Source organism: Mastomys coucha, unplaced genomic scaffold, assembly GCF_008632895.1.
Source record: "Mastomys coucha isolate ucsf_1 unplaced genomic scaffold, UCSF_Mcou_1 pScaffold22, whole genome shotgun sequence".
Taxonomy (NCBI): Eukaryota; Metazoa; Chordata; class Mammalia; order Rodentia; family Muridae; genus Mastomys; species Mastomys coucha.
Genome location: NW_022196905.1, coordinates 226,501,271 through 226,516,436, shown reverse-complemented (window position 1 = coordinate 226,516,436; position 15,166 = coordinate 226,501,271). Strand labels below are relative to the sequence as shown.

Here is a 15,166-nt window from a genome sequence, read left to right as displayed (position 1 = left end):
CATTTAATGTACTCCTAGACTGCAACTATAATTTCAACAAGCGTTTTCAATCTTTAGAGAAATTACTCTAATAAGAATTAGTTTTGAAATCACAGAACTTCCTTAAATAAAGTTATCAATATTACTAATAAGCATATACACCGAATACAGGTTAAAAGAATGAACTTTACTCATGTTTCTAGAATATAATCTCAATGTGAACATACACATAATATACAGAGATAACAGGTGACTCATGCAATCAAAAATATATTTTCTGTTAGCTATCTCTAGTTATTTCAGCACTAAACTACAGCCAAGAAGGCAAAGCATCTATCAGTAAAGAAATGTAAAGGATGAAACAAAATTCTAAGAGTGATGATAACTGCAGGTAGTAAAGACTGGACTTAGGGACTCAAGACAATAAGATTACTTTGGAGGGCTGGTGAGATGGCTCAGAGGGTAAGAGCACTGACTGCTCTTCCAAAGGTCCTGAGTTCGGATCCCAGCAACCACATGGTGGCTCACAACCACCCATAATGAGATCGGACACCCTCTTCTGGTGCGTCTGAAGACCAGAGCAAGCGGGGCAGGAGCGAGAGGGGACAGCAGAGGTCCTGAGGTCAACAGCAACCACACACTCATACACATTAAATAAATAAATAAATACATAAGTCTAAAAAAAGCTGTTTAAAAAAAAAAAAAAAGAGTGGAACCTTCCTAAAGGAACCATGGTTTCCTAGTGGAACACATGGTTTGGCTTTAATGGACTACTGCTCTAGAGCACGTTGGAATAAAAATGAGACTAGGAAGAGGTCTCATTTATTAAAAAAAAAAAAAAAAAAAAAGATTACTTTGGTAGGCCAGTGGTTCCCAACCTGTGTGTCATAACCCCTTCAGGTATCCTGCATATCAGATATTTACATTATGATTCATAACAGTAGCAAAATTACAGTTATGAAATAGTAACAAAACAATTTTATGGTTGGGAATCATACAACACAAGGAACTGTATTAAAGGGTCGCAGCATTAGGAAGACCAAGAACCACTGTGTTAGGCTCTCTTCACAGAAAATATTCCTAAAACTCCCAGTTCAAGCCACAGGTGGTAGCTGACACCTGTAAGCCCAGGATATGGGAAATAAAAACAAAAGAGTCAGGAATTCAAGGTCAGCCTTTGCTACATGGCAAGTCCTAGGCTAACCTGGCCTCCACCTGTCTCAAAAAAGAAAAATAGCTGGAAAGATGGCTCAGCAGTTAAGAGTTAAGGGTTGTTTTTGTAAAGGCCCAAGTTTGATTTCCAGCACCATTATGAGATGGTTCATAACCAACTCCAGATCTCTGGCCTGGAACGGCACCAGCATTCATATGTATGTACTCACACACATATATGTAACTTGAAGAAAATATTAAAAATTCAAGTTCAGTAATCTTCTAGCGACTGGAGAAAAATGTTCTACAGTGGTAGAACATGTTTAGTGCTTAGCAGCCATGAGGCCCAGGGCTCTAAACAACAAATTATAGAAAGTAAAAGATTTATGGTGCACACAAAACACCAATCAGTTGCTCATGTACCAAACACTGGCTTTAGGTCAGTATTTTAATTGTTCCCAACTGAATATAAGAAACGGTAACTCTGCTATGACTACAGGCATAAAACCAAGCTTAAAAAGTGCTTCTGCATTTGCTTCTAGCTCCTTTCATTCCCAGCCATGGTCCACTCTAACCTAACCAGTTCCAGCAACATGAAAAAGAAGTGGCCTTGTTCCTATTCAGTCCCAGAGAGCTCCTCCTTGCAATCTACCTCCTAGTCAAACAGTCACTACCAGGGAAGTGGACAGAAACATCAGCCAATGTTTGTGGTCCCTTTTCATTCCAGATACCAAGGCAGGTGTGCACTGCGCTAATCAGGAGGATGTGCGCATTTGTGGGCGGATCCTACAGTTTAACAGAGAGTGCTGCAAGCTGGGGAGGCTGCTCTTGGAGAGCACTTACCACACATTCCACAGCACATTCACAGCCTCATTGGCTATGCTTTCTATGGGATTTCCCTTATCAGCTTTCTCCTGTGGAGACATCTCATTTGAATCCAGTCCAGAGAGACACTGCAACCAAACATCATGATTAGCACCCAGGTTCAAAAGAATAATTAAGCAAAAAAAAGGTAGTAAATAGTAAAGAATTAGAACCTCAAAAACACCAGAAATTATAGTGGCTAATAATGCTATCAAATGGCTCTAAGTACAATTCTCAAAATGGTACATCCCCGGGGCATGGAGAGACGACTCAGTGGTTAAGAGCACTCTGTCTGTCCAGAGGAAGGTTTTGCACTGCTTTTGCAGGAGGTCTAGGCTAAGTTTTCAGTATTCACATCAACTGGTACACAACCACTTGTAACTACAGCACCAAGAGATCTGACACCCTCTTCCGGCCTCTGAAGGCACCTGTACATACACAGCATTCACTCACAAAGACACAGATACACACAAATAAAAACAGAATAAAAACTTAAAAAAATAATACATCCCTTTGGCAAGAAACACAGACAAGAAAGGTCTTCAAGCCATGATGTTATTCATCCCATATTTTACATGAAAGTACAAAATCAATACAAAGTATTTCCCCTAATATAATAAAAGTCAGAATGACAAAGGGTGCTGAAATAAATTTATATAAAAAGAATAAATAGATTTATATTAAAAAAAGACAGAATGACAAAGAAAGTTAATACCTATATAGCATGCCCTAAGTACTATTCTGAGCATTTTACATATATTTACTAGTTAATCCTCACAACAAACTTGAGGCAGCTCATCTATTAACCTTAATCTCCCAATATTTGTAGGAAAAATAAGATAAAAGAGGCTCCTGAAGACATTCTAGGCTCCTACTGGTTGCTCTTGACCTCTGTGCAGGACTGCTTCCTAGCACAGAGCAGGGCACTCTCTAAAAGGTCTTCTGAGTCTTAGACTTCTTATGAGGTTCTACAGCATCCCTGATCTCTACCCAACTGGATGCCAGCAGCATGGCATGAGTGCCCCCAGGACACAGTCAGCTGCAGCGCAGCAGCACTGCTCAAAAGGGAGCAGGACCCACTGACGCTTCGCAGCATTAGTGAAAATTGGCTAGATGTAGAAAAACAGAAGAAAGGCATGTCAGGCTGAGAGGAATACGAGAGTCTAGCATGCTTAGCCAATGAGCTACATCATGGAATGTACATGTAACACATAACAATGAGAGTCTGACATAATCTACGTTTATAAACGTCTGTGCCTCCGGCCTATCAGCACAGTATAAACTGGTAAAAGAATACCTGCCTTGGATTTGGATATAACTGGGTGGTGATAAAGCACCTGCCTGGTGGGAGGCACAAAGATCTGAGTTCCATTTCCAGTACCACAAAAAAAGAAAGGGAAAAGAGACTTGTCTCATCGGAAAATAAAATGATAGGCACACATGAATGAGCAGTCAGGGAACAGGCTTGAAATCTAAAGAGGTAAGTGTGCATATCTAAAGGTGGCAGAGACACAAATAATATAAACTGGTATCAGTGATGCCTCTGTACTGAGTTTCCAGGGAAAGAAATGAAATTGTCACAGGGTGTTTAAAGGGACACATAAGATGACACCAAAGTATTGAAAAATAAAAAAGAGACAAAAAACCCCCTCCTAAACCCATCTCCCATAAACTCCACACAGAAGTCATTACTCATGCTATGCTAAATGCCACATACCTCTCTCAGTAGCGCCACCAGGGGTGTCATGATGTCCTTTGCCACCATGTCATCACAAACGTCAAAACCTCCACAAGCACTGAGGTTTCTACGTAAAAAATGTAAACACGTTTTACTTTCAAATCACATCTCACAAAATACTGCTATGTCCTGTCTATTTAACCACAGTTAAGTTTTCCCACAGAAAAACTGTGCTCTCATATGCTGGAGAGCAAGCCTACAGATTTTCGAGTGTTCTGGTCCTCAGCACATCAAATAGCTGTCATGGTCTTACAATGCTCTGTTGCTTTCAAGAGGCCACGTGACTAAGGCCACCCTTATAAAGGAAGCACTTACTGCAGGCTTGTTTACCGTCTCAGAGGCTTAGTCCATTGTCATGGTAGAGCATGTTGACATGCATGGCACTGGAGCAGTAGTTGAGAGCTACATCTTGATCATAGACAGAGACAGTGAGTCTGGTTTGGGCTTTTGAAATCCCACCCTCAGTGACATATCTCCTCTAATAAACCCACACCTACTCCAACAAGGCCATACCTCCTAATCTTTCTCAAATAGTAGCACTCACTAGTGACTAAGCATTCAAATAAATGTGCCTATGAGGGACATTCTTATTCAAACCTTCATATCCTTAGTAGTAGTCTCTGTAATTACAACTACTTGTATTTATACATATATTCATTATTTGGTTAATAATAATCAATATATTATTAACACTAATATTATTCAATACACTTAAGATTTATTTATATATCTGGTTGGTTGGCTGGTTTTTCAAGACAGGGCTTCTATGTAGAACAGCCCTGGCTGTTCTGGAACTCACTAAGTTCAAGCTGGCCTTGAACTCTCCTAGTCCAGTTACTGGCATATAGGTGCTTCATCCAATACTTATTAGACTGAATCAATATACACAGGCAAATCTGTAAGATCACAGATACTAACTTTCTGTCCTCTCTACAGTTCATTCTTTTTTTTTTTTTTTTTTTTTTTTTTTTTTTTGGTTTTTCAAGACAGGGTTTCTCTGTGTAGCCCTGGCTGTCCTGGAACTCACTCTGTAGACCAGGCTGGCCTTGAACTCAGAAATCCACCTGCCTCTGCCTTCCAAGTGCTGGAATTAAAGGCGTGTACCATCATGCTAGAAGGTCTAAATCTTATTTAAATTCAGTCCATTCGTTATTTCTTTTATGGATCATGCCTTTGATGTTGCAGTTAAAACCTCATCAGCAAACTCTAGATCTCATTATGTTTTTTAGGTGTTTTGAATTTTGCATCTTACACTCAGAGGTGATCTTAGTTCATTTTGCAAAATGTAGACTATACGACTACAGTTTAGATAAACCCCTCACCTTGGCAGCCTCAGCAAATTTAATCCCCACCTTCTCTCCTTCGTCACATATGTTAATCTACACTCTGCTCTTCCTCCCATAAAGAATGCTCACACCCTATTTTTCCATGCCTGGTTCTCTGATCTTCTGGTCTGTTTATAAATGTCATCTAGAGGGTACCAATTCAATTCCCCCTCGTCCTGAAATACACTCTCTCCTTTCCATAGCACTTCTCATTAATATTGTTTTGTCTTTTTGCTAGTTTCCAGATGCCCTCTCAATGGAGCTCCTGCAAAGACATCTTACATGCTGAAATGTCAAGTTGAACATGGAGCCCAGACTGGAAGACTTTATCCCATCAGAGACTCTATGGTGGGTTTTGAGACGGGGAAATGTGCATGAGGTTTGAGTGTTGGTGAAGCAGCCAGGTGGATACAAAAAAATGTGTGTGATCGGTGGGCCCTGGGGTCCTTCGGAGCATGAACTCAAATCTCCCTCCATCCACTGCAAATCTGAGCTAAACCGCAGGTTACTCTCCCTCCAGAAGTAGAGAATGCATCGGGTGAGGGTGTACTAGATTTATTAGCTCGCAGGGACACTGCCTCGGGCCTTCTCGGACTCACCTCAGAGCCCCGGCCGCCGTCTCCCTTACCGCCAGACTAGAGTCCAGCAGCAGCGGCCCGAGCCGGCGCACAGCATCCCGGCGGGCTAGGTCCGGTAGTGCCGGCCGCTGCTGCACAAGCCGGGCCAGTCCTGCGCAGGCGCACTCGCGGACCTCGGCGCTCGGGTGCTGGAGCTGCAGGAACCAAGACGTCAGAGTCGCGTAGTGAGCACGCGCGCTGCAGCACCTCTCTCCCGGCCTCCTGGCCACCCAGCCGCCCGCCGCAAGCCGCCCGAGCCTGGCCAAGCCCTCGTCCCACCTTCTCCAGAAGCTCAGCCGCGGGACCATCGTCCTCCTCGTCCCCAGTCCCGTTCGCAACGGCCGCCGCCTCGGCCTGACAGCTATCGATAGGGGAGAACTGGGGTCGCTTGAAGCGCTTCGCCCGACTCTTACCCATGGCGACGGAGGCTGCGGTGACAGACCAGAAGAGGAAGACTGCAGCAGCAGTCGATAGGGCCCGCTGGGCCCGTGGTGACTTCTAGTTTGCTATGTTACTTGGCGTCTCTTTCCAGCTAGTCCGAGGTGACGGCCTGAGCACACATGGAGAAGCAACGCGCTTGCGCAGAGGGCGGGAGCAGGGAGTGCGCGTGCGTGTAATGTGATATGGGCGGTGCCATCCCTGAGAGTGGGCGGAGCCCTTGAGTTTCCTGGGAATGTTAACTACACCCACTTCATACAGTAATTCAACTGTACAAAAGATAAGTTCGGCTGGATGGATGACTTTAATCCCAGCATTTTCTTCACCATTCTTAGGAGCCATTCCCCAGCCACCCATAGGTGATAGACAATTTTAGAAGGAGCCTAGTGACTTTCAGCCAGTCTATTTCATTGTGCAGGGACTGAGACAAACAACATAAAAAATGTTTCCCATAAAATATTCATATAACAATTTTTTTTAAAAAGTACATGTGATATATGTGTAGGCACACATGCTGCCTCATTCTGGTGGAGATCAGAGGACTCCTTTGAGAAACTGGCTCTTTCCATCAACCTTTACATGAGTTCCAGGAATTAAACCCCGATTTTCCGGTTTGCATGGCAAATGCCTTTACTGGCTGAGTCATTTCATCCTCTCTCTTTTTTTTTTAAGGTTACTTATTTTTCCAGACATCTGTTGCCTGTCCGTGTTTTTGAAATATAGCTTTCCTAAAAGAGACTCTGAGGTATATTTTCTAAGAAACTTTTGGTGGAGTCATGTGGTTGTAAAATCCACTCCAGAGTTTGACATCCTGGCATTCTGCTTCATGCTACCAGCACCTTCTCTATAAAGCAGGGCGCTTCCTCAGTTTTCTTGGAGCTCTCTTGGCCTAGTCTTAGGCCTGGGCAACCAGACAGCTTACAGTGTCTCCAGCACTGATCATTTGGTAATCACCTGGGGCATATTCTCAGATCTACTTAAAAATCCTTTTGTTATAGGTAGGGATGTATTCTGGAGAGATGGGAGATATTTTTTAAATGCCCAATTTATGGGGCCTGGTCTATTGTCCTCATTCTCCTTGCTGCCCCAGCAGACGGATTACTATGGGCCATCCATGTATTTTGTGTGGCAGTATCTCTGAATTGTCCATAACTGTCATCAAATGTGTGCAGGAATGAGCCTCAGCAAATGAGTGATTGCCTAGCAAGTGTCAGGCCCTGTGTTCTAGTACCAGAGTTTCCAAAATGTGCAAACATCAAAGCTATCCCTATATGCTGTCCCTGCTAGCCTGGGAGCTCCGTGCAGAGAGGTGCATTATGGTCTGTATTAGCAGTGTGCAATAAGGCTCTAGAGCATCTGCTCTCTCAACCTGCTATTGCCCTGTCTCATCCTGCTCTCCACTGTGATTAGGTAGTCATCAAAGTTTCAAGGCCAGTAGTTATCTGAAAAAAATAAATAAATAAATAAATAAGCCTCTGGCTCCAGATTCATCAAGATCATATGAAAAAGGAGAGGCTTCTCTATCCACAAAGACTTTAAAGTTTGTGAAACATCCATCAAAGGAATGAGAATCATTTTGATTGTTTCAAAAAAGAAACTTCCTTTAGAAAGGGAAGTCGCATCTGGGCTTAGACCACTGCTCTCACTCTCATTCATTTCTCACTTGGCTGAGCCACCTGTGGTGTTTATGTAAATGCTGACAGAACTGAAAAGTTGCTGTTCAATGGTCTGCTGCCCAGCCCATTCCACATGATTCATTCATTCATGAGCAAGTTTATCTGCTTACTTGCTATGCCTTAGGGACTGCCTGAGGAGCTAGAAATAAGAGCTATACCCTGGTCCTGACATTGTAGGTTTTATAGAGCACTGTAGCTCTAGGCTGCCTCTAACAAAATTACTATAGATGTGCACTTTTAATAATTATCCTGGCTGGGTGTAGTGGCACACATCCTTTAAACAGGTAGAGGCAGGAGGATCTCTGTGAGTTTGAGGCCAATCTGGTCTACATAGTGAGCTCTAGGACAGCCAGTGCTACATAGTGAGACCCAGTGGTGAAAAAACAAAGCAAGCAAACAAACAAACAAACTAAAAGAACAATTATCCTGAGGCTGGAGAGATGGCTCAGCACTGGCTACTCTTGCAGAGCACACAAGGCATGTTTACATGTATATCCAGTTATATCTCTTCTAGGGAAGAAGAGCCAGGTTCTAATCAAACACTCAGAGGAGTTCCCACCCTCGACACTAAGGACCTTAAAATCTTCTTTGGCTTTATACTCTTGGAGGAAATTCCCAATCCAAGTATTTAAGAGCAATGTTACAAATCCTGTGTCTCCTGAGTGAAAGCCAGTCACTACTAGACCATGAATAAGGCATGAGGAAGGCTAGTAGTCTAGAACTGCCATACCTGCAACTGTTTGGTCTATAAGACAGAATTACAATAAAATAGGAGCTGGAGATAGCTCAGAGGATAAGAGCAGTAAGAGCACTGGCTGTTCTTGTAGAGGTTTGGGGTTCAATTCCTGGTTCCCACATAGTGGCTCACAACCATCTCCAATTGCAGGGGACCTGATATTCCTTTCCTACTTGCACAGGCCCTTGACACACAACTGGTACACAGATATACATGAAGGAAGAACTCTCATATACATAAAGCTAAAACTCAAGTAAAATATCTAATTTGGAATTACCTTGTACCTGATACTTAGAATATGTTTATATGTTTTTCTAGTTGCAGACACAATAAACCAAAGAAAATCTCTAACCACTAGTTATATATAAAGTATTTATTTTTATGCACATATTTACTTACAAAATTTACAGAAAATGAAACAATGCAGAACATATAGAATTCCCTCTTAGAGTTCTTAGAAGCAGCGGGTTTTATTGCTGCAATTCAGAGAATGCGATTTTATACACAGGAAAGTCAAGATGAATACATGTAAGTTAAATGGCAGCTTTGTTAAACGGTTTCATCCTATTATTCAAATTTAGTTTTATTTTGAGTGAAATTTAAAATATTGCTCATGAAATAATTTAACATCTTCAAAATCTTGTAATAAACAGCTAAAAGGCACCTCTAGTACTTGAGCATTTACAGCAATCCTGACAGTTTCGTTTAAGGGCTACTGTAGTACACGTGGCTGTTGCGCATACACAGTATGCCACCAACACTCTCCAGCAGAGAGAGCTGCAGGCTCTGGTTTGTGGTGTGGTTTCCTGGTACTAGTGATGGACTGGGCCCATCAGCTACACTGGGAAGGTACTAGTGTGACACGTCTACCACAGCATAAAATCCAGTCACCTAAAATAAGGACTGTCAAATTCCCAGACAATACATAATTTAACTTGTACATTCAGAAGACTTTGGGGTGTTTTTAATTTTTTTTAAAAGTAATTTAGTGTTAAATGAAAACAATTTATTGAAAAATATAATAGTTGCCAGAATCCAGTATCGGGCTTAACAAAAATTGTCAAAACATCTATAAATTTTTCAACATAATGGAGATGAGAGTTGCTTAGTCTAAGCGGAATCTGATGTTGTTCCTGCAGCACAATGGAAAGAGGCGTTAAGAATGAAAGGCACGCGTAATAGCTAGTTTAAGGAGCTGTGGAGATGTCGAGCAGATGGTTCCTGAAATACTGGTGCAGGAGAACAAAGTCCAAACATTTTCCTCTTGGTTTAACATTGGCATTGATTTGCTATTTACAGTAGTTTGCAAAAATACATTATAAAAACTGAAGGAGGTTTGGTTTCTAAGTTTAACTTAGTAATACGCACATACTTCATCCGCAGAGTTCTGTGCAAGGGCTGAAGTGCTGAAGTGACACTAATACTGAACAAAGGTAATCAAAGGTACTGAGGCGGTGAGAGCTCAGCCAGCATCATCAAGATCATCTGGGCAAATATTGCACGCTTCTTGTCAGTTGCTGCTAAACCATCATATGTCCCAACTCCAAAAGGAATCCTTTATGGCATTTTGCTGTATCACTTACTTGAGGAAAGACTGGTTTGGGTTCCTTAGCAATAGTGCCGATTGTCATTGAACATGAGGTCTAGGTTTCAAAATTAGCTTTCCTGTCTGTAGAAAAGAAAAGGAAAAAGAAGTCAGTTCACAATTCTATTTAAAATACCACCAGTTATTTATGAACTTTTAAAGGCATTTTAAGAGCATGGTGTATCAGAAAAAGGCACTTGTTGCTAAGGTTGATAACCTGAGTTCAGTCAAAACCAATATGATAGAAGAACTAACTACCCCATAGGTTTCTCTTTCCCATGCGCACTATGGTGTGCGCGTGCGTGCATCTACACACACGTGCACGCACGCACACACAATCATTCCATCCATCCATCAATAAATAAAAAGGTAAAAACATTTCTTTTAAAAGGGTTATGTGGTGGAGCCAGTGAGATGGCTATGCTAGCAGAGGGTCCTACTGACAAGTCTGATATAACCTTAGTTCAATCCCAGGGCCCAAATGTGGAAGGAGACAAATGATTCCTATGAATTGTGTCCTCTGTTCTCCCCTGCCTCCCAAGTGCTGGGATTAACACTATACCACTAAACCCAGCAACATCCACACTTGTCCTGATGTCTGTTATGATTGTCAAATGCTTTGTGGTAACATTGTCCTAATGACACTAGCCTTATGCAGGTGATTACTTGAAATGCAACTAGTTTAAATAGAGATGTTTTATAAACACAGAAAATGTTGAGGAAAATACCAAAAGGGGGAAGTGTGAGGGTATTAAAAAGAAAGAAAAATACATTAAATAGAAACTGTAACTTTTATAGATTTGGTGTGTTTTTATTTGTTTGTTTGTTTGTTTTTTGAGACAGGGTTTCACTATATAGCCTTAGCTGACCTGGACTAACTCACTGAGATCCACTTGGTTCTGCCTTCCAAGCGTTGTGATTTATATATCTTATTAAACTAAATTTTATTTATAATACATGAAATTATTTGGACAAAATGCTTCTTTCCACATAAAGTTTTTTTTTGTTTTGTTCTTTGTTTGTTTTTTGAGACAGGGTTTCTCTGTGTAGCCCTGGCTGTCCTGGAACTCACTCTGTAGACCAGGTTGGCCTCGAACTCAGAAATCCACCTGCCTCTGCCTCTACCTCCCAAGTGCTGAGATTAAAGATGTGCGCCACTACTGCCCGGCTCACATAAAGTTTTTATTTCCTTAAGTTAAAAAGTAAAACTAAAGGGCTGTGTGGTAGTGGCACATGCCTTTGATCCCAGCACCCGGGAGGCAGAGGCAGTCAGATTCCAGGTTCAAGGCAGGCATGGTCTATAGAGCATACTTCAGGACCACCTAAGCTACACAGAGAAACCATGTTTTGAAAAACAAATAAAAAAGTAAACTAAGAAGCTGAAGACACTGCTCAGCAGTTAAGAGCAAACATGGCTGCTGGTTGAGATGATGCATGACTTTAATTCCTACACTTCAGAGGAAAAGGCAGGAGGATCTTTATGAATTTGAGGCCAGCCTGGTCTACCAATTGAGAACAGCCAAGGTTGTTACACAGAGAAACCCTGTTTTGAAAAGCAAACAAATAAAACAACAACAAGAACAAAAGAGCCAACATGATCACTCACAACTATCTAGAACTCTAGTTCCAGGTACAAACATGGTGCACAGACAAATATGCAGGCAAAATACCTGTACACATAAAAATAAATCCTGGGAGCTGGAGAGATGGCTTAGTGGTTAAGAGCACTGGCTCTTGTTCTTCCAGAGGACCCAGGCTCAATTCCCAACACCCACAGGGCAGCTCACAACTGTCTGTAACTCCAGTTTCAGGGGACCCAACATCTTTACACAGACATACATGCAGGTGAAACACCAATGCACATAAAATTAATAATACTAATACTACTACTAATAATACAGAGTTTCTCTGTGTAGCCCTGGCTGTCCTGGACTCACTCTGTAGACCAGACTGTCCTCAAACTAAGATATCTGCCTGCCTCTGCCTCTCTAGTGCTGGGATTAAAGATGTGAGCCACCACCATATAACTAAGAAATGTTTTTGTAGAGCTGAGCCACAAACATAAAAACTAAGTTGTAACAGTAAGAATAAGTAGATACCATGTAATCCAAACTTTTCTTTTTAAGGGTTTATCTGAAAGAAGCTAGATTTGGGCTGAAGGATTTACACAGATGTGTTAGTAAACTATTGTTTGGGTATCTACTGTGTGCCAGGGACCATGTGAAGTGCTAAAAGATTTAGTAATCTTTGTGGTTACACAAAGCAGCTTCTACCACAGTGCAACTTAATTCCAGTGGGAAACACACACACACACACACACACACACACACACACACACACACCCCAGTATGAAGGATGGGAGAACAACTATATGTCAGATAGGAGGTTAATTTACAACGCAACCACTATGCAACTAGACATAGCAAAGACTTCAACTAAGATAATTTGTGTAGAGAAATGAGCCTGGGACTTTGCATGTGGTTAATGGACAATAATTAGTGCCTCTTAATCCTAATGTTGGGTCAACATGTTCCTTTACTAGAAGCTAATAAGAATACACACCAAAATGTAAAAACATGATTAATCAGGAAACTAAGGCACAAGACATGCAGGTCTGAGACCAGCTTCAATAACATACATACTGAATTCCAGGCCAGCCTAGGCTACAAACCAAAATCTGGTTTCAAAATTTAAAAACATAATAAAAGTGATAAAGTTTCAATTGTCAACCTTACTATTTGTCTGGCACCACTACCTCTAGTTGTCCCAGAAGGCTCAAGTGTTAAAGAAGCCACTGGCATGTTAAAGTAACTGAGTAACATGGGGACAATGCCATCAATGGAACAAACCACTGGTGCATTCATAGCCAAGGCAGGTGGGGCCTAGTCAGAGGATACAGGTCACCAAGGGGAAAGACTTTGAAAGATATTTTGTTTCTGTAAACCAGGCTTGTCTCTGCCTTCAGAGTGCTGGGGTCCAATGTATGTGCCAACAAGACTGGCTGAAAGATTTCAGGTATAGTCTTGTTTTGTTCAGATAGGGTATTGCTATGGAGCCCAGGCTGGTCTTAACCTCTTTGCTGCTTTTCTCAGTCAGTATTTTTTATCTTCAGGCTAGCCTCAAATTTGTATACTGCTAAGAAGGCCTTAAACTTTGATCTTCCTGCTTCCACCTCTCAAGAGCTGGGATCACAGGAGTCCACCATCATCCCTGGTTTCCTGTGGTGCTGAACAGCAAACCCAAGGTTTCACAGATGTTAAGCATTCTACCAGCTCAGGCTCTGCCTTCACTCTGACTCCCTTGCCTCAGTTTCCTAGTACTGAGGCTACAAGTGGGGGCCACCATCCTGACCTAAAGAAAGGACCCAGAGGTCTGCTTTCCTAAAACCAAACATGTCAGCACTACCTCCTCCTTTTTGTTTCTTTGAAAGAGTCTCGCTATGTAAACAAGGGTGGTCTTGAACTTGAAGTGATCCTCTTCCCTTCCAAGGGTAGAGATTATAGATTTCAGCAATCATATCCGGCTACAAGTCTATTTATTCTAATGAAAACTACTTACGTCATCACAGGACATATTGTATTCTGCTAATACCGTTCGACATCGAGCAGCTATACTGAACCAACGTGGTCAAAGGAAAATTCCCAATGCAAATCAGGCTTCTGTTATGATTTAGACATGAAATGTTGAGTGTTAAAGGATTGGTCCCGAGCCACTGGCATATTGAAGTAACTGAAGGGACAAATGTTCTCAATGGAGTAAATAAACCACAGGTACATTCATAGCCAGGGGAGTGGGACTTAGAGGATAGAGGTCACTGAGGGGTGATTTTGAAAGGCATAGCTTATTCCCGAACCCTTCACTGTCTTCTGCCACCATGAGATGAGTGGCTTTGTTTTATGCCATACTCCACGCCATGCTCCCTGCCATGACATGCTGTCTTAACACAGCCAAAACACAACTGGACCAGCCAATTATGGTCTGAAACCCCTAAATCATGAGTCTAGACAAATCTCAGGTATTGAATCCACAGGGATGGAATGGGATTAACATAGCTTCTAACAACCACTTAGGAACCAGGGAAGGTTCTTCAGCTTAGTTACCATAACAATATCAACTCATGATAAAGGATACATTGATGGTGCGACTACTCTTTTGTGTATTCCAGCAAAGAACAAGCCTATTAGAGTTATACAGCTAATAGTAAAAAACGGATGGTTCCACAATGACGTGAAGAAAGACACCTGCAAAAGAAAAGTGTGAGATATAAAGTCTTAGGATACTGATTCCTACCTCCCTAACTAATACAGACATTTGTAATGTTTTTATCATCTAAACCACAAGGGCATGAAGACTTCCAACAACTCTAGTTCTCTTTATTGTGCTGTAAAAATAAAACTCATACTTTATCTTTTTAGTATGGTAAGATAATAGCAATATATGTCATATGTCATTCATGTCAAACACTAAACCATTTCAAATTCATTCCTAAAGATGAGGCCTACACAGAGAGATAGAGAGAGAGAGGGAGGGAGGGAGGGAGGAACAAGAAAGGGGGTATAGCCCTGTATAGCCCTGGCTGTTCTGGATTCACTTTTTTTGTTTGTTTGTTTGTTTGTTTGTTTGTTTTTCAAGCTGGGTTCACTTTCTACAGAACAAACTGGCCTTGAATTCAGTGATCACCTGCCTCCGTGGCCTTCACTCTCAATGAAAACACAGATTAAATTTGATTTACTTATCTCCCTGTCAAAAAGCTTCCTCAAGGTACACACCTTTAATTTCCACACTCAGGAGGTAGAGGAAGGTGGGTCTCTGGGAGTTCAAGGCCAGCCTGGTCTACATAGGTAGTTTTAGAATAGTCCTACCTCTAAAGAGCTAGGACTCAAGATAGGGTGGGGGTTGGGGGGAGGGAGAGGGCTTCATTTAGATCTGGGCATAATGAAATGACTGCAGCAAAGTAGCAAACACACATGCTGGGCAGTGGTGGCGCATGCCTTTAATCCCAGCACTTGGGAGGCAGAGACAGCCTGGTCTATAGAGTGAGTTCCAGGACAGCCAG

General features: G+C 41.9%; 2 protein-coding genes across 6 annotated transcripts in view; both read right to left on the bottom strand.

Annotated features, from left to right (window-relative positions):
• The window catches only part of Heatr3 (HEAT repeat containing 3), a 35,968-nt gene extending 29,709 nt beyond the window's left edge, over positions 1 to 6,259 (bottom strand). For 2 of the 4 annotated variants that reach the window (XM_031340756.1, XM_031340757.1), the window contains exons 1-4: positions 5,955 to 6,259; positions 5,658 to 5,830; positions 3,713 to 3,800; positions 1,975 to 2,084 (exon numbers count right to left, since the gene is read on the bottom strand). In XM_031340756.1, coding sequence (XP_031196616.1) covers positions 1,975 to 2,084; positions 3,713 to 3,800; positions 5,658 to 5,830; positions 5,955 to 6,092 — 509 coding nt within the window. In that variant the 5' untranslated portion in view covers positions 6,093 to 6,259. Of the gene's footprint in view, positions 1 to 1,974; positions 2,085 to 3,712; positions 3,801 to 5,657; positions 5,831 to 5,954 lie in introns of those variants that run through there. The other 2 variants (XM_031340758.1, XM_031340759.1) reach the window with 2 other exon arrangements.
• A 2,624-nt stretch (positions 6,260 to 8,883) lies between these two features.
• The window catches only part of Cnep1r1 (CTD nuclear envelope phosphatase 1 regulatory subunit 1), a 15,356-nt gene continuing 9,073 nt past the window's right edge, over positions 8,884 to 15,166 (bottom strand). For both annotated transcript variants that reach the window (XM_031340754.1, XM_031340755.1), the window contains 3 exons: positions 14,242 to 14,351; positions 13,669 to 13,723; positions 8,884 to 10,194 (listed from right to left, as the gene is read on the bottom strand). In XM_031340754.1, coding sequence (XP_031196614.1) covers positions 10,153 to 10,194; positions 13,669 to 13,723; positions 14,242 to 14,351 — 207 coding nt within the window. In that variant the 3' untranslated portion in view covers positions 8,884 to 10,152. The remainder of the gene's footprint in view (positions 10,195 to 13,668; positions 13,724 to 14,241; positions 14,352 to 15,166) is intronic.